The following is a 26037-nucleotide window of genomic DNA, read 5'->3' as shown; positions in this document are numbered from 1 at the left end:
ACAGATTGTGTTTGTTTATATAAGGTGGTTTATAACTTGGTTCCGAAAGGTCTGACTACTTTATTATTTGCTTGTTAATTGATGAATTTTATTTTCCAGTTTATGACCCATATTGAAGAATACTAAGAATTATAAATCATATTTTCCAACGGTTCATCTTTCAGGCCACTACCTAGCACTGGAGCAGTAGAATCATTTACTACTTTGCATTTATACTGGGTTGAATATTCAGCTGCAAGCTCCATCCATTACAAGCATTAGATCATTAGCGATTCTGTTTTGTCAACTAAGGAGAATATTTGATTTTTTTCTTTATTAGCATCTTTAAGTGATTATAATAAGTTAGTCTTTTTGTGATCTCTTTTGTCAATGTTTCACTGTTTACCTGGAGAATATTTAAAGAGCGAAACGATTCAAGCTTCAATCATTGATATTTCAATGTTCTGGCTCCTCAACACTTAATTATAAATTTGTAGGAAGAGCACAGATTTTTTTTTCCCAAAGGAGATGTATAAATGAGTGTTTTATTCACCCAGCGCCTCCACATTTGCAATTTTTATTACATGACGCATTGATTACACACTGAGTAAATGGACATAGAGGGACATAGTTGGCATGGATAATGTGAGGGGTCCCAGGGAGTGCTGAGGATCTACTTTGGCATGGAATGTTGCCAAGGAGAGGCCAGGCGGATGGTTGGCTGGGATGGGTATGTATTGACACAGTAGGTATAGGGGCCAGTGAGGGGTGAATAAGAGAGGTGGGACTGGAGGGCCTTACTACAACTGGGACATAGCCCCAGAGATCCACTGTGATCCTACGAACCAGCCTGGCAAAGCTAATATCAACTGAGATGCCACACACACTTAGCTGGAGTGCAAGTTTTGCGCAATTGGGTACTTTAACTGAGATTCTGCAAATCAGGCTATTTTCCAACTTTAACTACTTGTCTCAGTGGCAGAATCTGGCCCTGGGTGGCTCTAATGCAGAGCTGTCAAGGCATAGGGACAACGTGTCAAATGATATCCATCCGAGAGCAGACAGAGTGTCTGTTTAACACTGGATCTACAAGATGGTAACTTCTGACAGAGCAGCATTCCCTCAGTATGGTATTGGAGTGTCAGCTTTCAGTTTTGGACTCGAGTCCTGAAATGGGACTTGAACCCAGAAAAGTCTGACTCAGAGACAAAACTGCTACCAACTGAGTCACAGCTGACAAAAAAATACACTCGTTTCAAGAAATCCTGTGGCTGCCTGTGGGAGTGAAAATTACTCCGTGGTCTTTCAGCTGAATTCCAAACAGTCAAAAAAAAAACAGAGGGAAGAAATAAACAAGAGATATCATCAGATAAAATAGATGTGGTGAATTGCATGACATAAACTAGGCTTTAACATAGTGAAAGGAATTTTAATTACCCAAGTCCTTATACTTTTTGTGTTTCTGTGATTATAGGTAATAGCTGACTACTATGGTTTGAATGCAACCTTTGAACTCAGGCCAAATGTAAGGCTCCTTTGGGCAAATGGAATGCCACCTCCAGATGAACCTAGCTGTGGCTTTACGAAGGAACATTCTGCTACCTGTAAATCATGTAATTTCTCTTCAAACTATAAACATTTCCCCCCCTTTCTAAACTAATTTAGGAAATGTATTTTGCAGTGAACGCTTTCTCAAACCAGAGTGTCGATGTAACATGTTGAATGAGTGGTATTACATTACCTCAGACTAACTGGAATCAATCTGCGGTGACATTTTTAACTGGCATTGAGTTTGAGCCGTATGTTAACTGGGGAGTAGCATTTTTAATTCAAACTGGAGTGTGACAAAATTTGAAATGGATTAACAAAAGGCAACCATTATGAACGACTGTTGTATATTTAATATATTAACCAAGAATACTTATGAAAGAAATTCATTTTCTGAATAGCTGCATTATTTTATCCGAACAAATACTTAATGTTAACAAAAATCACTTGTGTTGTTCTGTGTAGGTGGGCTTGGAGAGTCTGCAGTCACTGGCATTGTAGTCGGCTCATTGTTGGGATGTGCATTGCTGCTGGCGTTTTACTTGTTCAGGTAGGAAGAACCATTTGGAAATGGAACGCAAGGGAAGGAAGGAAATTATAAGATTTTATTTTTTTAATTGCCAGCTGTAGTAAGAGAATTATTTGCATGCTTAAAGATCAAGTATAAACAGTTTGTATTCGCATTCCCTTCTTAAAATAGTTCTTGGACTTCAGGATTTTATACAAATGGCACAGACGCAGGGTTTTGTTGAAGCACAGACATACTTATTAAAGCAAAACTAGCCTGACACCCTGATTCAAACACATCTCTACACTGGTTTAAATCACACAAGATGTCAATTGGTTTGCTCAACCAAGTTCCTCCACAGCTTCACCTTCGCTCTCCTCCTGCATAACGCCAATATTATTGTGACTTGCCACAGGATCACAGAATGTTCTGGTGTAGGAGAAGGCCATTCAGCCCATTATGGCTGCACTGGTTCTCTTACCCACAGCCAATCCCCTGACCATATCGCTGCATACCATCTCTATCCAAATAGTCATCTGTTGCCCTCTTGAATGCTTCAGTTGGACCTGCCTCCACTATCTTATGTTAAGAAAACTGTCTCTGACAAGCCACAGACAGAAACCCTGTATTTTTGCCCTAAACTTCTCATAATTCAGACCCAGTACCACCTGGAATTGTTGTTAATCTCTCAGACCCAAAACTCTCCAGATTCAGCTGACAACTTAAAATCCTCCATCCAGTCAGGCTTTCTGATGGGAACGGTGGGTTCCTTAACTAGGTTGACTGTTCCTGATCTTTCTTCATGCCAAAAAACACTTCAGTCTTGTCCTTTTTATGGTGATCCTTATTGAATTATAATAAACGTGTTTCGTGGGACCATCCTGCTCGATAATCAGTGCTTAGCAATCCCTTTGTTCCAGACGCACCTCTTCAGTGCTGATGTCATTTCCACAGGTGAAAACAATACATTCCACCAAAGTGAGGTACCTCTGGCTCCAAAGCTGATCTTTAAGTGAAAGGTACCTGTCTTTCTGTGACAGGGGTGAATGCATGGTGGTCTGGGGTGTTTGGTTGTGACAGTTGGCTCTCCATTTCTTATTTAGATTACATGATGATGTCCTTAGTGCAGTAATGCTCCAAATTCCAGTCTTTCTGATAGTTTCAGTGATGTTAGAATCCCTGGTGCCTATGCCATTTTTACAAGGCCACTGTACACCTGGATATGCATTGGTTCCGTAGCTGCCCTGTTCAGTCAAGGACAAGATCTGAATGTGTTGGAGAATGGGAAGATGGCACTGCATTTCTCCACCTGGGGCCCTGCCATCTGGTGGAGGGGATGGTGCAGAGGAGGGTGTTCACTTCCTGGAGGACCGGCAGAGGAGGCCACACCATTGAACGCTGGCGGTTCCTTGGGCCACTGCCATCCTAACAATATGGAGGAATGGCCAGCAGTGCCACAGGAAGGTCAGTGACCTTCTCTCCTCTGCCAGGGTAAGTGATGCACTCTCTTCGACAACTCACACTCCCTCTATCTCTGTTACTGCACCCACTGCGCACTAGGGCCCATGCTCTGCACCTTTCACTATCACATGCAACAGCTTCCCTTGTTTAGTGGCTCGCCCCCAACCCAGTCCTCCCACACCACTAACCCTATATGAACTCTGCATGGCCTGCTCACTCACTTGAGGCATTGTTTGATGATCTGCATCAGCACAAATAGCTGTGCTACCTAGTTATACCTCATTCCATTCCTCCCTTTCTCTTATTTCAGGAGAAGGCAGCGCACCAGAGAGCAAACAGGGTGGAGGATGTACAAAGTTCAGCTCCTCAGTCCCCATGAGCACAGAATCCTGGCTCTTGCGGGAGAACACCAGGCCCACTTCTGTGGGAGTGCTGAGAACACAGGAGGAGGCTATTCAGCCCCTCAAACTTGTTCCATCTTTCAATGGGATCAAGGTCAATCATGGCCGAATTCCATCTGCCTGTCTTTAACCCAGATCCCTTAAGAATAGAAGAATCTCACAGAAACCCTAGAGTGCAAAAGGAGGCTGTGCGTCCCATCAAGTCTATTCTGAAGAACATCCTACCACCAGCTCTACACAGGGTAATTTAGCATGGCCAGTCCACCTAACCTATAGGTCTTTGAATTGTGGTGGGCGAATCGAAGCACCAGGCAGACAGATACGGGAAGAACGTGCAAAGTCCACACAGGCAAGGCTAACTTCGAACCTTGGTCTCTGGTGCTGTGAGTCAGTAGTACTAATCACTGAGCCACCACACCACCTTTAATATAGAACATGGAATGTTACAGCACAGTACAGGCCTTTTGGCTCTCAATGTTGCGCCGACCTGTGAAATTAATCTGATGCCCATCTAACCTACACTGTTCCCATATTATCCATATGCATGTCCAATGCCCATTTAAATCCCTGTAATGTCGGCGAGTCTACTACTGTTGCAGGCAGGCAGTTCCACGCCCCTACTGCTCTCTGAGTAAAGTTGCTACCCCAATATCTGTCCTAAATCTATCATCCCTCAATTTAAAGCTGTGTCCCCTCAAGTTAGCCTTCACCATCCAAGGAAAAAGGCTCTCACTGGCCACCCGATCTAACACTGTGATTATCTTAAACGTCTCAATTAAGTCACCCCTCAATCATCTTCTCGTCAATGAAAACAGCCTCAGTTCCCTCAGCCTTTCCTTGTAAGACCTCCTTTCCATACCAGGCTGGAAAATCTCTGAACCCTTTCCAAAACTTCCACATCCTTCCTATAATGCGGTGACCAGAACTGCACGCAATACTCTGGGTGAGGCCTTACCAGTGACTCCGAAACTGGTGAAGTTCATTGGATAGGTATATGGAGGATAATGGGCTAGTGTAGGTTAGGTGGGCTTGGATTGGCGCAACATCGAGGGCCAAAGGGCCTGTACTGCGCTGTATTGTTCTATGTTCTATGTTCTAACTCTGAAACTCAATCCCCCAATTTTGCATCACAAAACTTAATGCCTCTCAGATTTAAAGCAAAACAACTCATCCAGCATTAACTGCTGCCTGAGCATGTACCAGTCCATTCCATTGCAATTCTGCCAGTGTCATTTATTGCACACCATTTCTATCCTGGCTGTGACTTTCTGTCTCTGTCTCTGTCTCTGTCTCTGTCTCTCTCTCTCTCTCTCTCTTTCTCTCTTTGTCTTTGTCTCTCTCTCTCTGGTTTCTCATGGAAGTATTGGCGGCGGTTGACCACCTCCTCAGGGAATCAGCCAGCTCCACCAGAAACGACTTCCTTCACCATTGAGGGAGAGAGCACTGGGGCTACAGAAGAAAGCTGCCTCCACATACGGACACCATGAGGGGATCGTTTCCTTTTAGAAAGTGTGGGAGCACAATCTGGGACAGGGGGCTGCTCATCACACAGAGAACTAGAGCATTGGAATCACAGGCCTGAAACCTGTACAGTACATGCTCTGTGTCTAACGTTGTTTCCCATGAAAGGGCCTCCCATTAGTGGGTCTTGGGAGTCCTACATCAAACTTGCCCTGCCCACTCTTGAGTGTGATCAAAGCCCTTTGCTTTCCTGCTACGTACATTTGATTCCTGGCACAATCACAGATGACAGTGAGCACTCCTCAGTCAGTGGCTTCCAGCCTCCATCTCTACAGACCCTGAACATCTAGATCCCTTTCCATGAACCCCAGAGGCTTGCACTCCCTCCAGGCCCCCATCCAACATGTTTAGGCAGGCTTGTACTTACTCACCTTTCACTTCAACCCTGGGATACGATGCGACCATGTGCCCAGAGTGGTCATATATGTATCTTTCCCTCAGATCAGGGTGCTCTTAATGATGGGTAATCCTCCTACCTCTCCTGTGACCCTTTCCATCCATGTTTTACCATATTCCCCACTTTACATACACATTTGCCCTCCCCACCTCACTTGGCAGTTGTAATCTGTCCTTGCAACACCACCCACCCCCCCATTCCCCAGGTCCCCTGCACCCCCCCTTTGCCAAAGATTGGACACTCCCTCTGCAGCAGCAGTTCCCAGCTTGTGCCTTGGCATCCCATTGACCTTATTTTCTGTGGACAGATCTGACTGATTGTCCATGAGCACCCCGTTGAGAGACCTTGACTGTGTATATGGAAGTTATTATGGCAGTCATGTAGTTAGTGTTGCAATGTATGCCTGGGATCATTAGAGGGCTCCAGTAACAGATAATGGTAGTGCATTGTGATAGGTTAGTTAAATCACTGGGAGATGAGCTAATGCTGAAGATGGTGTTGTAATGTGATAAGTTAAGTGTGTTGGAAGGAACCAGTGTGGCAGATGATGGTTAGTTTAGAAAGATAAAACAAGCCATCATTGACTCTGCTAATGTTATCCAATAAGCGTGGGACCAACAAATTATATAAACTGGAGGATAACAAAGAAATTGTGAGGGGTCAGGGAAGACATTTTGCTGGCTCCCACAGCTTTGATTTTGCAAAATTAAAGTTTAATTTTGTGAGGATTTTCTGTGTCTCCTCGTAACTGTTTATAGAACATTGAGTGATTCTTCCACAACATGTAGCCGTGTATGGCGAAGTGCCCAGACCCACAAATTTAGCTGTAATCTCCTTGACCGTGTTAGCCATGTCTCCCCTGAATTGGTCACAATGGAGGCATAGGACTTACTGACTCCCCTGATTGCAGAGGCAGCAATCCCTGACTGACAAAAGTCTGACTGGATGCCTGACTGTCCGTGTCCCTGGTTTGGCATTGGAGACTGCCCATGAGTTAGTGTACCAGTACACCCTGACTGGTGGGTGCATCCATGGACTTTTTGTCCCCAAGACTTTGAGAAATGGTTGCTTGCTTACTGCACATGCAGTTCATTAGCTGCTGGGCTAGCTTTGAGATTGATGTAAGGTACGCTACCATCCAACGTGATGCATGCACTGCCCGTTCCCCCCCACCCCACCCCCATTGAGTGAGTATTGCTGACCAGCAAGGCAAAGGTGCCCGATTGTGTGATTGTGCTAATGGGCATGGAAGGGGTGAGCATGCTGTGACCATGCAGGTAGGCACTAAGTGAGTGAGGAAAAGCAAGCAGGCAGCTCAGTGATGCAGCCTGATCCGATCTGTGAGCTGGGTGCCTGACAGTATGTGCAAAGTGCCCTCTTAGAGCAGCCTCTCGGTGCTAATTGCTGATGCCCCCTGTAGTGCTGGTCTGTCCTTCCTAAGCAGTCAGCAAGTGGATTGGAGAGTTGCCACGATGGTCATGAGGGATGGTGAAATATCTGATGCCAGTGTTGGTGAAGGTTGGGATGGCCATGGATTAAGCCCTGAACTGCTGTTCAGTGCTGAACAACAGGTAGCTCGGGCACAGCCTGTGCAAGCTGAATGGCCAGGCACCTACTCAGACCTCCATGCTGAGAGTTCTCAACGTGCAGTTTGTTCGGCGTGTTCGCTAGGATAAGCTAAATGTAAACTAGGTGAGTTGAGGCATCATTGAGGTGTTTAGCTAGTTGGAATCCTCCAGAACCAGCAACCACAGCCTCGTGAGAAAATTGCCACACCTCTTGGCTAATGCAAGGAAGATGCCGTGCAAAAACATTGAGGTAAATCTCGCCAGAACTTGTGTGCGATTCTGCCACAGATCTCACCATATTCCACATTATGCAGATTGCTATAAAATTCCTCCCTGTATATATGTGTAAAGTTGAATACGAAGCATAATAAAGGAATGTAATGCAGTCCCTGGATTTTATTTTCTTTGTCGGAAGTTACTTTGTATGTTTTATTCTGGGATGAATACATGGATGCATCTTTTCAAAGTAATTTCTCAGGATTTTTCAAAGGATCAGTGTTTGAAATAGAATAACTTGGGTTAGCTTTATCATTTCATCTCCCCAGTAGCTATCACGTGCCAATGTAAATGGTGAAAGGTAAACTGCAACAGAATGCAGTTGGAGGTCAAAGTACCACAGCCTGAGGCGAAGTTCTATAATTCAAGGGCAAAGGGCAACACAAAGGCGGCACAAAAGGCTATGGTTTACGATTTCCATTTATCAGCACCACTTCATAAGCTTTCTATGTCTCTCTTCTTCCCTTAATAACGTAGGCGTCACATAGTTGACCTTGTCCGTCGGAAGTGGGGGCCCATGTCTCCAAGCTAAATCAGTTCATCTGTTACTGTGCGGAGGTTTAATCCTCAATCCTCATTAAATATGATCTCCAAATCTGTCTGCCCAATCTAACTGGATGAGTTTAATGAATGGACAGTATTTGAGAACACTTTCTTGCAGTACTTCATGCTGCTGTCATTGTAAAGTGCTTCTCCGAATCTTGATTAGTACTGGAAATGCTAAGAGGGAGAGGTTTTCCTATCCCGATGGCGTGAACGCTTCTTCAGTGAAGCATTCCAAAATAGAAGAGGTTAATGACATTATATTATGAAATGGGGGTCAGTGTAATTTAATCTGAGTTAAAGAATTCGCCAACCCTAAGTATGGGCCTGGAGGACTTGGTAAAATAGAACAGAGGCCAAAAGTTCAATAACTACTGTGATGTAAAGATATGCTTTGATCTCTTGATGTTCTGAAAAGTTAGAGATTAAGGGTGTAATTATTGAATTTTGCAGATGAGAGGCTGTCTTACGCTCAGAGCTGAAAGTTTGAAAATTGTCTTAGAAGTATACATTCCTTTATTCTTAAAAGAAAGCCCATTTAGATTCTTCAAAGTATCTAAAAGAGCATGATTCGTAAAAGAAATTACTTGACTGCAAAGTTTGGGGCGAATGAAGTGGTTGAAGTAGATGAGAGGTGGAGCAGAGTTCCGTATTTTCATATTTTCCGACTGGTCACAGATGGACTGCAGTGGAGTTATTCTTCACTTTGGTTGGTTCACATTTTGCTACTATCCAGAAGGAGCTATTATGCCTCTGCTGATTTTTAGGTGAGGCTATTAAATTCATCTCATTCTCCTTTCTTGTCCCTTTGTAAATTTTCCTCAAGTACTGACTCAATTCTTTTTTGGAAGTTATTACTGACTCTGCTTCCAATCCTCTTTCAGACCAGACATTCCAGATCCCAAAAATGTACTGTGTGAAATATTTCCTCTTGCTACCTGTGGTACTTGTACCCATTTTGGAAGAACCCAACACCCCAGTGCAAATGATAAGGCTGAAACATTGGCAGCAATCTTCACCCTGAATACTGAGTGGACGACCCATTCTAGTGGGCCCCAGCATCACAGATACCAGTCATCAGCCAATTTGATTCACACCACGTGGTATTAGACCAAAGGCTGTGAGTCCTAACAACATTCTGGCAATAGTACTGAAGACTTGGGCTCCAGAACTTGTTGCTCCCCTAGCCAAGCTCTTCCAATGCAGTTACAACCTTGACATTTACCTGACTATGTAGAAAATTGCCCAGGTATATTGTTTACACAAAAAGCAGGATAAATCGAACCCAGCCAATTACCAACCCATCAGTCTACTCTCCATCATCAGTAAAGTGATGAAAGGTGTCATCAACAGTGCTATCAAGCAGCACCTGCTCAGCACTAACCTACTCAGTGACACCAGGTAAAAACAATGACTGCAGAATGCTGGAAACCAGATTCTGGATTAGTGGTGCTGGAAGAGCACAGCAGTTCAGGCAGCATCCGAGGAGCAATAAAATCGACGTTCCTGGCAAAAGCCCTTCATACAGGAATACATACTCAGTGACACCAGGCCCACTTGGCTCCTGATCTCATTACAACCTTGGTTCAAATGTGGACTAAAGAGCTGAATTCCTGAGGTGAGGTGAGAATAACAGTCCTTAACATCAAGGCCATGTTTGTGTCAATGTGGCATCAAAGAGCCCTTGCAAAATCGGAATCAATGGGTACCAAGGGCAAATGCTCCACTGGTTGGAGTTATATCTGGCGCAAAGGCCTGTTACCCACGAAGACACTGCAAAATCCTTGAGGAAAGCCTGGGCTATTGGAATCCTGGGCCTGATCCCACTTTGTCTCCAGCCAGTGCTGAAGTAGCCTGTGGACCCAAATTGGGCATGATACTCCAAATGCGACCCAAATACTACTTTTAAAAATGTTGTGCGCAACATCCTTGTTTTTGTATTCTCCATGAGCATTAAAGAAGCAATCTCATGCTTTTGCAACAGCATCTTCAACTGGTCCTGAAACCTTTGAAAATTTGTATACAGTGTTAGACACTGGGAAATACAGAGGATTCGATGGACCTTGGCATGCATGTCCACAGATCCTTGAAGACAGCAGGATAGATAGATAAGGGAGTTAAGGAGGCTTATGGGATACTTGCCTTTATGAGTCAGGGCATTGAATACAAACTGAAGGGGTTATGATAAGCCTACATCGAACATTAGTTAGGCCACAGTTTGAGTACTCTGTATAGATCTGGTTGCCAAACTAGAAGAAGGATGTGATTGCATGAGAGATGTTACAGAAGCACTTTACCATGATGTTGCCTGGCTGAAGCGATTCAGCTCTGAAGAAAAAGTGGGTAGATTGGGACTGTTTTCCTTCGAGCACAGAGGCCTGAGGGGGATCCGATTGTTGCGTACAGAGTTCTGAGGAGCATAGACAGGGTAGATTGGGAGAAACTTATTCCCTTAGTAGAGGAGTCAATAACAAGAGAGCACAGTTTTAAGGTAAGGAGTGGGAGGTTGATGGGGATCGAAGGAAAATCTTCTCACCCAGAGGGTTATGGGTATTTAGAACTCATTGCCTGAAAGAGTGGTAGTGGCAGAAAGCCTCGAAACATTTAAAAACAGTTTTGATGAACATTTGAAACATCACAGCATACAAGACCACAGGCCAGGTGCTACAAAATGGGATTAGAGTGGATTCCCTACAGTGTGGAAACAGGCCCTTCAGCCCAACAAGTCCACACCAACCCTCCGAAGAGTAACCCACCCAGACCCATCTCCCTCTGACTAATGCACCTAACACTATGGGCAATTTTAGCATAACCCATTCACCTCACCTGCACATTTTTGGACTGTGGGAGGAAACCCACACAGACATGGGGCGAATGTGCAAACTTCACACTGACAATTACCCGAGGCAGGAATTGAATCTGGGTCCCTGGTGCTGTTAGGCAACATTGCTAGCCACTGTGCCACCATGGTAGTGTGCATGTATATTGACCAGTGTAAACACAAAGGGCTGAAGGGCCTCTTTCACTGCTGTACAGTTCTGTAATGACTTGATGCACTTCCTTTTAAAATTATATTTAGTTTATCTCACCATTCTTCATTCTTCCTCCCAAAATACATGACATCATACTTCTCCATGTTAACTTTCAACTGTCATGTGCTTGTCAATTTCACAAACCTGTCTATGCCTTGCTGAACTAAAAACAAAGTGTTGGAAAAACTCAGCAGGTTGAGCAGCATCTGTGAAGTGAGGAACAAAGTTAAAGTTTTGAGTCAGTTTTGACTCCCCCTCAGAGTGTTTCACTTTTATTCATACATCCTGAAGTTTGTTGTTAGCTTCCTCACTGTTTAATGCACGTCCAAGTTTGGTATCATTTATAAATTTAGATTCAACTCTGAATACCTACCTTCAAATCATTTTACTTATCACAAATTGCACAATCCTAAGACTAACCCATGGGATATGCCACAGTGAGGAGAGACAGGTGTATCAGGAACAAAATAGAAACAAATCCCAGAAAGGTATGAAGCAAAGGTGGAAGTCCTAAAAAAAAGGAGTAAAAACTAATTAATTTATTGTGCAGAATAAAGCAAAGTTGACCAATAAGGTTAAAAAGACAAAATCTAAACGCTCTATGTTTTATGTCAAGAAGCATTTCTAGTAAGATAATGAGTTAACAGTACAAACAGGCGGTTATGATATAGTTATGATTACAGAGACATGGTTGTAAGGACCAAGGATGTGAAGTAAACACCCAGGAGTATTCATTATTCAGGAAGGACAGGCACAAAGTGAAAGGAGCTGGGGTCATATTATTCATACAGGAGTCAAATCAATGCAATAATGAGGACTGATATTGGCTTGGAAAATCGTGCTGTGGAATCTGTCTGGGTGAAAGATAAGAAATACCAAGGGAGAACAAACAAGTTCCGGGTTGTCTGTGGGCCCCCAAAAATCGAGATGTAAGGGAACAAGAAATCTGAGAAGCATGCATTCAGGATACACTTGTAATATGGATGATTTTCTATATAAATTGGACAGATCAAATTAGCTGATATTGTGGAGGAAGAATTTTCTGAAGTGTATACATGATGGGTTTTATTGGACCAAAACTTTGAGGAACCATGGACAGAGAATAAACCATTCCAGAGTGGTTACTGTATAATGAAAAAGGCTTAATCAGCAATTTGCTGTGTGAGGGTCCTATGGGGAAGAGTGACGACAATATGAAGAATTCTTCATTAAAATGGAGACTGATGGAGGCAAATTCAAAACTGGGGTTCTGAATATAACTTTTTTAAAAAGCTATGAAGGTCTGAGATGCAAATTTGCAAGGATGGATTGGGGACCCTGACTATTGGGTTGACAGTGGATAAGCAGTGGTTCATATGGCTCAAAAATAGAAGAGGAGACATAGTTCAATCATAGCTTACAAAAGCAATTTGGGATAGCATTAGATCCAAAGAGGAGACACAAAAAGCAGAAAAAGCATCAAGTCTATAGATTGGGAGCATTTTAGAATTTAGCAAAAGAGACTGAAAAATTTGATCAAGATATGGAATAGTAGAGCATGAAAATAGAGTATTCAGGGAATACAAAAAAAACTGACCAAATGCTTTAATAGTTATGTGAAGAGAGCAAGATTTGTAAAGACAAACATACATCCTCTACACTCAAAAGTTGGGAAAATTATAAGGAAGAACTAAGAAATGAATGCATATTTTAGTTCTGTCTTCATAACAATGGGCACAGATAACTTCCCAGAAATGTTAGGGAATCAAGGTTCTAGGGAGAGGGAAGAATTGAAGGAAAGAGTGGGACAGAAACTAATGGGATTAAAGACTGACAGATCACTGAGATATGATAAAATATATTGCTGAGCACTATAGGAAGTGACCCTGCTTTGATGGCTACCTTCCAAGAATTCCATAGCTTCTCAAGCAGTTCCTAGGGTGGCAAATGTAATTCAGTAGTTAAAAAGGGAGGAAGACAAAATATATAGAATCACAGCCCAGTTAGCCAAACACCAACAGTGGGAAAATGCTAGAGTCTATTATAAAAGCTGTGGTAACAGACAATTGGAAAGTATTAGCAGGGTTGAACAAAGTCAACATGGGTTAATGAAAAGCAAATCATGCTTAACAAATCTCCTGAATTCTTTTGAGGCAGTGACTAGTAATCTGGATAAGGGAGAACCAGTGGATGTGGTGTATTGGGATATTTAGAAGGCTTTAGATAAGGTCCCACTGAAGAGATAGTGTGCAGAATTCAAGTACATGGGATTGAGGTGACATAATGATATGGATTGAGGGAGGAAACAGAAAGTGAAGATGAATGGGCCTTTTTTGAGAAGACAAGCAGTAGTGAGTGGAATACTGCAAGGATCAATGCTTGCACAGCCAGTGCCAGCTATTCACAATATTTATGAATGACCTGGATGCGACATGTCCAAATTTGCTGACAATAAATAGAAACATTGAAAATAGAAGCAGGAGTTAGCTAATTGGCTCTTCAAACCTGTTCCATCATTCGTTATGATCATGGCTGATCCAGCTGAGTATCCTATTCCACTTTTCCCTCATATTCTTTGTTCCTTTAGCCCAAAGTGCAATAACCAGCTCCTTCTTGAAACCATGCAGTTTTTTTTAGCCTCAACTGCTTTCTGTGGTAGTGAATTCGCCATTCATTGTGTGAAGAAATTTTCCCTCAGCAACACAATGGCTCTTTGGATAGCACTGCTGCCTCACAGCACCAGGACCCAGGTTTGATTCCAACCTTGTGTGATTCTTTGTGTGGAATTTGAATTTTCTCACTGTGTCTATGTGGGCTTCCTCTCACAGTTCAAAAATGAGCAAGTTAGGAGGGTTGGCCATGCTAAGTTGCCTATAGTGTGCAGGCTAGGTGGGTTAACTGTGGGGTTATGGGGAAAGGGTGGGATGCTCTTCAGAGGTCAGCCCAGACCCGATGGGCCAAATGGCCTCTATCTGCACTGTAAGGATTCTATTAAATTCTTTTCCTAAATGGTTTACCACATATCTTTAGATTGTGATCCATAGTTCCGAACACTCCGGGATAACACTTTCAACATCTACCTTCCTAGACTTTTATAGCCACAGTTGGAGTTGGAATTGTGAGTTGTGAAGAAAATACAAGGAGGCTTCAGGATGATTTAAACAAGTTGAGTGAATGAGCAAACATGGCTAGTGCATTACAGTGTAGATAACTATGAAGTCATATACTTTGGTGTGAAACTCAGAAAGGTAAAGTATTGTGATTAGAAGAATGAAAGGGGATCTGTTTGAAATGTACACAGTTCTAACACACCTGAACAGACTAGGTGCAGAGAGGATGTTTTCCCCTGATTGGGTAGTCTAGAACAAGAAGCCACAGTCTCTCAAAATGAGGTAGACCAGTTAAGATTGAAATGAGGATTATTTTTCACTCAGTGTTGTGAATCTGTGGAATTCTCTCCCTCAGAAGGCTGTGTAGGCCAAGTCAGTGAATATATTCACAAAAGCGATAAATAAAATTTTAGTTTTTAAAGTCATCAAATGGGAAAATAACATTGAGACAGGGAATCAGCCATGATTAGAATGAATGGTGCAGCATTCCAAAGGGCCAAATGGCCTACTCCTAGTAGAGTAGTTCATTTGTTTTTATTCTGAAAATCCGCGTCTATTGTTTTTAATCCTGTGGCTTTCAATTTTTCGAATAAGTCCAAAAAGTGATACTTTAACAGGCATTTGCCACAAGTCCACAAACACAGCATCAATTACAGTCCCTCTGTTAGCCATCTGCCCTACTTCACCAAAAATATCCAGTTGAGTTTGTCAAGCATAATTTATCCAAAACAAATTTGTGCTGACTTTCATTTGTTAGTAAATATTTCTCAAAATGCCAGTTAATATTGTTCTGGATTATCATCTCTAAATTCCTCCCACCACACTGGCTTGCAGTTACTGAGTTTATCCTTCTGCCGCCACCCTCTCAACCTTTTCTTAACTGCAGTTGTTTGTCAGATTTACAGAATCTGAAGCAAAAAAAAGATGAAAAATGTCAGTATTTAATACCTTTTGTTTGCTTCAGATTCTGTAATAGTGTTGACAATTTCATCTTCATGTCGGTGAGCTGTCCACCAGGAAGCACATCTTGCATTGAAAGAAACATTAATAGGTTACAATAAGAACCAAATGGTTCCCATTCATATTTCGAACATGGAACTTTGCACGATGGGAGCATTGCCAAAAACTTATTCCTGTCTGCAGCTTGCAATCTTGGCGGTTTATACTTCATGCCAGGAGTTCTAATTAGTAAAATCTTAAAAGATTTTAAAATCTTCTTAAAAGTATTGCATTCATGAGCTTAAGGAATTGAACTATATAGGAATGCTTGACAAAAATTATGATATATTTTCCCTACAAAATAAAGTCCTTTTTTTTGGTAAGATTCTATTTGGAATTCATAGAGATGAATTTGTTCGTCGTACACTCTTGGCAGAAGGTTGGGATTAGCAGATGATTGACTTTTTTCTTTGGTCTGGTATAGTGTGCACAATATATAGGAGGGTTTGAGGAAGAGAGGCCAATTATAAATGATTTCTTGAGCATTTGTTCTTTTTGGTATTTCTGAGAAAGTCATAAGTACATTCCAAAAGGACATGCTTAGGATTCTGTTTGGAACATTGAACCGAACAAATCTTAGTGGAAACATTGAACAATGTTACAACATAACATGACCAGAGAATTTGTTAATGAAGAGTAAAGAAAGAATTATTTTCCTGTTTTCATTAATCTTTATTTGAAATGTCAAAAATTATTTCTTTCAGTTTACTTGAGTATTTTATTGAGCACCAAGGGGTAATTTTCCACATATGCACTTGTAATGGGCAATCTCATGCATCCCATATTGCAAAATCACAGGCAGCAATTTAAATATGTGCTGGTGGCAAGTTCCCTGCTGCCAGTCTATACTGGAAAATCACTTATTATGTTAAAAATGCAAAAAGAAACACATAATTTGAGACATCTATATAAATTAAGAATGTCCTGTAGCATGCTTTGTTGATTTTGGAAGTATTCTAGTAAAGAAACCCAGCACATCGGAAACAACTGCTGTCAAATATTTGTCCAGGAATGTGCTCTGAAGTCATTTCAAATTCAGATTGATCTGAAATGAAGCCAGTTGGATCTGTTTAGAATTATCCCAATTTGTCCAGTATGGACCTGTTACAATTTTAGACACAGTTCATTGTCTGGTTCAGTTAAATGCAGCCTCAGATTTTGTAGCACAGATGTTCGGCTCAAACAGACTGAAACTGGTTCCAGAAAGCTGGTCAAAACACCTGCATTCAAGTTTGAGCTCAGAGCGTTTTCTGCAGCAAACAAAACAAAATGACAGGGAACCGTTTTGCCCAACATATAAAGTGATGAGGACAATTTATACTTTTTTCCAGTTTAAGCATGTTTATTATGCACTTTTGCAGCCTGATTTTTAGATTTTGTAGCTGGTAAATTGTTTCTTTAGCTGTTGAAGAGGCATCAAAAGATGATTATTCTGAATGCCATATGATTTTCTGATTTTTGTTAACTTTCTCAATTGAAATTGCACACAACAGTTTGTGTGCTACTGTATTATTTTCTGGTATAAATATCTTCAAAGTAGTGACAGATTCGAGTTTTCTCACTTGCTGCTTATCACCCTCCATTGGGAAGCAAATGAACTGTTGCCATCTCATCAGCAACCTTCAGGATAGCCCTGTACATATCAAGCTAGCCAACTGATTTTAATATTGCTAGAAACAGCAGAGACACACTATGCAAAACCTGTTTTGGTGTTGAACAGCAAGCCTCACTCACAAGTAGCACCGATAAGCAATTGCCTCCTGGTTGAAATGCAGCTCACTCACACTGCTCCAATCCGAAGGCAAGGTGTGATTTCCTGTTATTGAAGAAGCACCTATTTCTTGGTACTTATGGTGATCCTCTTCTCACTGAGTTGGAAGCCTCAGAATAAACCCAGAAGCATTTGCATGTGAAGCAATTGGAAAAGAATTCAGAACATTGACGAACTCTTTCCTCTGAAGTAGTTCAAAACCAAACAATACACAATGCAGCCAAACATGTGGCTGAAATGACGCTTGCGTTTGTTTCAGACGGCAGAAAAGGCCTAATATGTTTCCAGTGCACATCCTGCATGGGAAAAAGAATGCAAAATTTGGCATTTGTTTTGTACCCATCAAACAGACAAAACATGTAACATAGTTAAAAGAAATTCTTTAAATTTATGACCTTGGTGTATCTGAAATAAAAACGAAACAACTGCTAGAAAAGAACAGATGGTTTATCAATACCTGAAAGGGGGAAATAGTTCATCTTTCTATCCATGACCCTGAATCTTTCATGTGTATGTTTTTCAAATATGGAATGAAGTATTTTAGCAATGTTGTCATTTCTTTCTAGGAAGAAATACAGGATAACTATTGAAAGACGTGCACAACTGCATGAAGTTGACAATGGTAAGCATCACCATTTGAGAGAAGACTCTGTCCGATCCGACCTGTCAACAGCCTAAACTGTAAAATTGAATCTTCCCTCTTACAAACTTTCAACTTTTAGGGAGGTTTACCAAAGGTATCACTGCAAACATAAGGCTGATAAGAAACGCATTATTTTGAAGACAAGGCTATTAATATGTCATAGATTTTTTTTGTTGCTTTTGAAAACTCAGGAATAATTCAAGTTTTACACTGCACCACTATACTGGAAGCTTCATCTCATTGAAGATGATAAAATGTGATACAGCATGTTTCATAGAGGCCAGAAAGGACTTGCACTAGCAACCTAAAAAAAATCTTCAAAAGAAGGTATTCTTTGGGTGGTTGTCTTTCCCAGTAAGTTACTGGGAACTGTCCAGTATCCATCCTTAAATCTTACCAAATAAGATTAATCTTAGAGCCAAGGTGATATATTTTAGCAAAGTTCATGAATTCTCAAATCATACTGACAGATGTAAACTTTTTTTAAAAAAATTACTACTAAAGGGTAAAAGTTACCTTTGGATATAGTTTTATGTGAATGCTTAATGCATTTAAATCAGATTTCTCTCTTGACTGTAACAACAAAGGTGTTCACTATAAATTGCCCTTTTTTAAGTAAAATAGCAGAAAATTATTTTTGAGAAAAGCATTAAGGATTCATTCATAATATAGATGATAGAAATTACTACCCCTGTACTGCTTAAAAATATATTTCAGTGGATCCATCTATGTGAGTTTACTATATTACACATAAAACACTGCAATTTGTAGATTACATATGTCATGGAAGGCTCATTGAACTAGGCTGTTCTTTGCTGTGTTATAAAAGTGATTTAGTTTATTGGACGTGATAACTAAATCTTCAGTAATGGATAATGGCAACAATAACTTGCAATTATATAGAACTCTAAATGTACAAACTGGCTCAAAGGCTGTACCGTTATTAATCCAGTCTGTTTTATTGCTCTGTCATACTTGTAAGCTGTAAACAGCGGCTAAATCCTTGACAGCTAAGGATCATCTATTTTATACAATAATTATTGACTTTATTTACCAAGCATTGTAATCACAACAATATTGAAAATTATGATGCAGTGTTAGGAGTTAAATATACATCTTACATTAAACTGTACAATGAATATTGACTTTCAGCTTTGACAATAAACATTATAAAAATTTGAATAGTTTGGGAATATTGTCTTAAAGGGGTATGCAATAAATAAGTCAATATTTAATATTTTTAGACTATAATGATAAAATATTCAGCAATTTGTAGTATTTTCAATAGTATGCTAAACAATATCTTGTATATATTAATTAATTTGGATACACTTGTACAGTGATAGGGAAGGTGAATTTTTTTGTTCATTTCAAAAAATTTCTTAAGCATTCTATTATTATTCAAGTTGATTTAGATGCTACTGTTAGTACATTAGTGGGCAGTGAGAATATAATTCCGATAATGATCTTACTATGGAAAATAGAGAAATTGGTTACCTATGTTGACATATATATAATATATAGTATACTTGTCACAGTACAAAAGTTGTGGAATATTCCAAGTTAATTGTTCCTCGTATTCACCTCACTAGATTCTAACTGCGACATCATGATTTAAGCAAGTTGTACGATATTAAAGTGTTACGGTCTATGTATAGACATTTACGTCCACAGTACTGTGGTTACTTTTGCTCAATTTAGTTTATTAATTGTTTCTACAGGCAAATAATGCTTGTTTAGCCCTGAAATATACTCTGTTTAAGTGTAAATACTGTACATCTGATGATTTTAGCATATGTCTGATGGATTTTGTAATGTATTATGCCATCAGATAATGGCTGTAAATTTATCGTATAACTTTCAAACCCCAATTGCAAAGAAACAAAACTGGCTTTTAAAAATGAAAACTCATTAATCAAAAAAAAGTAGAAAAAAAATCCTTCTTAAATATGTTATTTGAAGTATCTGTGGAATACTGAAGGTGAATTCCAAATTAGATGTGATCACTTTCATCAGGCTTTCTTCAAATGAGATGATTGCTTCGAAATGAAAGACCGATGCACCTGAATTCGAAGGAAAATCCTTTACTGAAGTAAAGATTTCATGAGTTTTTCTATATATTTTATCACTTCCAGCATGTACCACTAAAAGTATTGTTAGCAACTGATGATATGAAATGGGCTGCCAATATTCAGATTATAAGCTGCTGTTTTTAAATCTGTAATTAGAAATGGAAAGAATTTGTATTAAAGTTTAGCAATTTAAGAATACTGGAAAAAAATTCTTTGAATGCTGATAGGTATGGATGTTTCAACTGCAAATGCAAGGGTGCCATACAGTATAACAGTAATATACTGACCTAAGTAGAAATATCTGCATATAATGTGATATTTATTTAACAGTTGTGTAGAATTTAACATTCCTAACTGTAGATAGTTTGTTTTTTAAATTACAGTTGTGTTATATATTCATTCCGGATGTGTTGGTCAGTTTTAGATTGCCTATACCCTGTATTGTACCATTTTGTCTATTAAACGTAATGATGTGCAAATGTCTTTGTAAGCTGTTTTGTTTTCTGTAAACCAATATGTGGTAGATTATTCTCAGAATATTAGAGCAAAGCAGATATTGGCAATAAAATAACATATAAGTGGAAACCTTTGCTCCTCTGTCTGTGTAATTCTGTCTAATGACATATATGATGCACACACTGTTGTCTGAGAATTTGCTTGGCATGTTTGTAAACTCTTTGGTCCAATGAGTGTTGTAATGTGACTAATCAAGTAATATTTAAACACCACTGCAGGTTAACCTGTTTCAATTGTGCACTCATGGCTAACACATGTATCATTGGTATCATGTACATAGATTCCTTTTAACTGCATGAATGAAAATGCTGTTTTATTATCATGAAAATTCACCCATGTGCTCCACAGTTACTAACACTCTTGTCACCATTTTTACTTCTGACCCTCTATCTAGTAGAATTGAACTATTTACAATATTTGTCACTTGCAGTAAATGCTTCCCATTTTATCCCTTTAGGTCCCCACTGCTGCAACCCACTGCTATATCTCCTTCATCTGAGAGCACGAGATGATCTGGGTCACAATCTACTCCATAGCCACCATTAATATCCTACCGTAATTGATCAACAGGAGGAGAACGTCTGCAGTGCAGGACTGGTCCTGCCAGTTCATCCCCAAGCTGAGATGGAATATTCCATTGCTTCCAGGCCTTGACCTGGTCAAACTTGCCCATTGACTTACAGCTTTGAAAACTATTTAACTTTGGTACGGGATATTTGCCTGAGGGAAGTTTCCAAACTCCCAAATATTAGATATTTTCTGTGGATCCCTGTTTTGCAAAATATCCTACTGAATGCATTGTTTCAGTGAAAAAGGTGTCCCCACACAACAGCACCTTAACCTTGTCTCACAATTTAAGATTGAATCAAAAGAGCTTGGAACAATGTCAAACGTTTTTCTGTATTCATATCACGGTTCATTTTCTAGGGGACATTTTGTTCTATCACTTGAATTTTCTTGAATATCATTTAGCTGCTGGCAGAGTCTTGGCAAAAATTAAAATGCTGATATTTCTACAAGTCTGTTCCTCTTAATAAATTAGCAATTTCATGAGTCTTATTTGCAAAAAGCAGCCAACATCAGTAAAATGATTTGATTTGATTTATTATTGTCACATGTATGAGATACATTGGGAAGTATTATGTTGTGTGCTAACCCTACAAATCATACCTACATAAGTGTATTAGCTTAATAGAATAGAATGTAGAATATGGTGTGACAGTTACAGAGAAAGTGCAGAGAAAGATCAGCTCTGAAATGTGAGAAGTCTGTTCATAAGTCTGATAGCGGGGAAAAGCTGTTCTTGAATCTGTTAGTACGTGTTTTCAAATTTTTGTATCTTCTGCTTGAGGGAAGAGGGTGGAAGAGAATATAACTGGGCTGGGAGGGGTCTTTGATTATGTTGGCTGCTTTCCCGAGGCAGCGGAAACTATAGGTGGAGTCAGTGGATGGGAGGTTGATTTATGTGATGGACTGTGTTCACAACTGTCTTGCAGTTTTGATCAGAGTAGTTGCCATACCAAGCTGTGATACATTTGGATAGGATCCTTTCTATGTGCATTTATAAAAACTTGGTAAGAGACATTGTGGACATGCTGAATTTCCTTAGCCTCCTGAGGAAGGAGAGGCATTGGTGTGCTTTTTTGACTGTGGCATTGACATGGATAAACCAGGCTAGATTGTCAGTGATATTTACTCCTAGGAACTTGAAGCTCTCGACTATCTCTACTTCAGCATCATTGATACAGACAGGGTGTGCCCTCATCTCCACTTCCTGAAGTCAGTGATCAGTTCCTTCATTTTGCTGACATTGAGAGAGAGATTGTTGTATTTACACCATGCCACTAAGCTGTCTATCTATTCCTATACTCTTGTCGTTGTTTGAGCTCCAACTCACTATGATCATAGAGTCATGCAGCATGAAAACAGACGGTTCAGTCTAACCAGTCCACACTGACCATGTTGCCACACTGAATTAGTCCCTGTTGCCTGTGCTTGGCCCAAATTCCTCTAAATCATTCCCATTCAAGAGGTTATCAAATGTCTTTTAAATGTTGTAACTGTACTTGCATCCACCACTTCCTCTGGAAGTTCATTCACGCATGAACAACTCTGCAAAAAGATTTGTTCCTGAGGTCCTTTACAAGTCTTCCTCCTCTCACCTTAAAAATATATCCTCTAGTTTTGAACTTGCCCACCCTAGGCAAAAGACCGTTGCTATTCACCTTGCCTATGCCCCTCTTGCTTTTATAAACTTAAATAAGGCCATCCCTCAACCTCCTATGCTCCAGTGAAAAAAGCCTTTCCAGTCTGTTTTTATATTGCAAACCCTCCATTCCTGGTAAATCTCTTTTGAACCTTCTACAGTTTAATAATATTCTTCCTATAACAGGGCGACCAGAACTGCACACCGCTCTCCTGAAGAGGCCTCACCAATGCCCTTTACAACCTCAACGTGACATCCAATACTCAAAGGTCTGAGCAATGAAGGCAAGTGTGCTAAATGCCTATTTAATCAACATGTCTACATGTGATGCAAACATATTCATAGAATTATGTACCTGGGATGGTAATTTAACCTAGGTCTCTCTGTTCCAAAGGGCTCTACCATTAATTGTATAAGTCCTGCCCCTGTTTGACAAACAAAAGAACTGATCCCTGTGGAACACTGCTAGTCACAGGCCATCAGTCCTAAAAGAAACCATTGACAACTACCATCTGTCTCCTACCATAAAACCAATTTTATATCCAATTGGCAAGCTCACCCTGCATCCCATGTGATCTAACATTGCTAATTAGTCTACCATGCGGACTCTTGTCAAAGGCTTTACTAAATTCCAAGTAAACAATGTCACCACTCTGCCCTCATCAATTCTGGTTACTTCATTAAAACATTCAATCAAGTTGTGGTGCATTAGCAAATTTGTGAACAGAGTTAGAGCTGAATTTGGCCACTTGGTCAGAAATGTGTAAGGAGCTGATGTTCTGACAAGGGGTAAACACCCCCTGCTAACTTAAACCAGCAACACAGAAAAGATCTACCCCGTGCGGTAATCTGTGAAAATTCAAGAGTCAAAGAAGTATCCCGAAAGTCACTATTTAACGTAAAAGTTAACAACTTTACTTTTTAAAGTCTAACAGAGAATATTAACTAACAACTGTTTACAACTAATTTATCTAAACCTACCTATTGTCTTCCCCTCTAAAATACTGGTCGGAGAAAACCTCTGATTAAGATTTACTGAAAAATTCAAATTTCAAAACCAGCCAGCTGTTGAATTTTCTCTTTGTATCTTCTTCTGTAGATTTGCTCTCCAGGTCGGTGTCGATGACTTTTTTTGTGTAAACTCCTTCTCTAGACAGGTACCTCTCAGAGAGTTCTTACAAGCAGCCGACATCTGTTGGCTTTTTAGTAGTTTTCTCTCAACTGTTCAATTTTTTTTGGTTTTATACCCCAAAACATCGGATCGTTTCATTAGTTTTAGTGTTGTCAAAATACCAAATTCAAACTTGATTGGGGTTTGGTATCTTGGGACATAATTTAAACTGATTGGCCGAATTTGAATTTGTTTTTGTCTCAAAGCAACCCAGCCAGTGCTAGCTGTGCTGAGCAAGCATTACATTGTTACATTGTTCTGGACTCTCTGTGCCTGTCCATGCCGACCAGATATCTCAACCCAATCTAGTCCCACCTGCCAGCACCTGGCCCATATCCCTCCAAACCCTTCCTATTGTCAGTTTTCAACTCTCTTAGAAGTACAGTACCCCTTACACCTTCATAACACGTCCCCCTTTAAGAAAAAATGAACCATCATAATGAAAAGATGGCTTCATTTTTTCTATTCTTTAAACATGTTATCATAACATACCGCTAACTTTAATCTAAGTTCACCATGACGTCTTCCCTAAATACAAATCTCATATAAACCTTATTATTTAAATCCACGATAACACATCTGCAATTACATTCCTATGACCCGCAATATTTACGATTTTTAACTTAAAAATTCTGTAACATAGGACTCCAATGAAATAGTCTCATATTCTTGTCTTTAAAGCATTCTAAGAATGTAAGAGGATTGTGATCTGTGTACACATTCGTCTACGACACATTGTTTGTGACAAAGGCATTAAAATGTTGTAAGGCAGTACCAAACTCAATAGTTCTTTATCGATTGTGGGGTATTTCCTCTGCTGGATGTTGAGTTTCTTCAAAAAGTAACCAACTGGAAGTTCAATCCCATCTTCTTGTAGCAGTACAGCTCCAACTTGTATGTCACTAGCATCGATCGCTTCTTTAAATGGTTTTGAAAGGTTTGGAGTAGCTAGAACTAGTGCAGTGGTCAATATTACTTTGAAATGGTCGAATACCTCTTGGCATTGTTCTGTCCACGTTGTGTTCTTCTTCAGCAACTCAGTTAACAGTGTCACTACACTGCTGAAGTTTGGAACAAAGTTTCAAAAGAATCCGCTGAGGTTTAAAAATCAAAGTACCTCTTTCTTTGAGGTTGGTCATGGAAATACCTCAATAGCCTTCATCTTTGTGTTCGTGGGGTCAACCTTCCATTACCGATATTATGTCCCAAGAATGTCACCTCTGCTTTCGCAAATTCAGTCCTGTTTACGTTTATTACCAGTATTGCTTCTCAAAGTCGTTCAAAGAGCTCTGCTAACTGTCCCATGTGATGCTTCCAGGACTTAACTAAAGATCACTACTTTGTCCAAATTGACTGCACAGTTTCTTAACCCAGCCACGGCTCTGTTCATGAGTCTTTGGAAAATGGTGGGTGTGTTCTTCATTCCAAAGGCATCACTTTAAACTGATATAACCCATTTGGGGTTACAAATGCAGAAATGTCTTTCATTGTCTCTGATACAGGTACCTGCCGGTAACCACACATTTAGTCCAACTTGGTGATGTAACTGGCATGCCTGACTTTCTCAATACAGTCCTCCAATCTCGGAATTGTATATGAGTCCAATTTTGTAATAGCATTGACCTTCCGATAATCCATGCAGAATGCTTGAGACCTATTTGGTTTGGGAACTAAGACGATCTGTGAACTCCACTTGCTGTGACTTGGTTCAATCATATCCTCACAAGCCTGGCCTCTACCTCCTACTGGACCTGTCTGGCTTTGAAAGAATTAAGCTGACAGGGGTGTTGTTTTATCGGAGCAGTATTCCCTAGGTCTATTTCATGTCTAATAGCATTAGTCCTCTCCATCTGATTCTTACACATGTCCTCAATGCAGTAACAAATCTGTCAACTGTGGTCCTGAGACAGATAGTTTACTAATCTACCCCAATCCACAAGAACTTCTTCATTTTTAAATCTATTTTCAGGCACATCAAAATCCACATCATCTGGATTTGATTCCTCACTCTGTGGGGCAGTAACAAACAATTGTTTCTCTCGTTCTTTCTCTCTAGTATAATACAGTTTCAATGTGTTCACATGACATACCCGATACCTTTATTACTATCTGGCTGGATAGATCATCCGACTCAACTTTTTCTCAATTTGATAGGGACCACTAAACCTGGCTTTGATGGGATCTCCTATCAGTGGTAACTATAGTAACACATCATCCCCTTGAGAAAATGTCCAAATCTCAGAGCTTTTATCTGCCACCTGCTTCATTCTACACTGTGTCCTCTTTAGGTGCTGTTTAGCTAACTCACCTGCTAGATTAAATCTCCAATACATAAT

At 40.2% G+C, this 26037-nt stretch overlaps 1 protein-coding gene across 4 annotated transcripts in view; it reads left to right on the top strand.

The window, feature by feature from the left end:
• The window catches only part of npr3 (natriuretic peptide receptor 3), a 79950-nt gene extending 58607 nt beyond the window's left edge, over positions 1-21343 (top strand). The window contains exons 6-9 of one of the 4 annotated variants that reach the window (XM_072571968.1): positions 1454-1583; positions 1993-2077; positions 17660-17715; positions 20782-21343. In XM_072571968.1, the coding sequence (XP_072428069.1) occupies positions 1454-1583; positions 1993-2077; positions 17660-17715; positions 20782-20870 (360 nt within the window). In that variant the 3' untranslated portion in view covers positions 20871-21343. Of the gene's footprint in view, positions 1-1453; positions 1593-1992; positions 2078-17659; positions 20394-20781 lie in introns of those variants that run through there. The other 3 variants (XM_072571958.1, XM_072571987.1, XM_072571977.1) reach the window with 3 other exon arrangements.
• Positions 21344-26037: the final 4694 nt, after the last annotated feature.

This window comes from Chiloscyllium punctatum, chromosome 1 (assembly GCF_047496795.1).
Source record: "Chiloscyllium punctatum isolate Juve2018m chromosome 1, sChiPun1.3, whole genome shotgun sequence".
NCBI classification, from domain to species: domain Eukaryota; kingdom Metazoa; phylum Chordata; class Chondrichthyes; order Orectolobiformes; family Hemiscylliidae; genus Chiloscyllium; species Chiloscyllium punctatum.
Note: the sequence above shows the minus strand (reverse complement) of the source record. Positions and strands in the feature narration are given on the sequence as shown.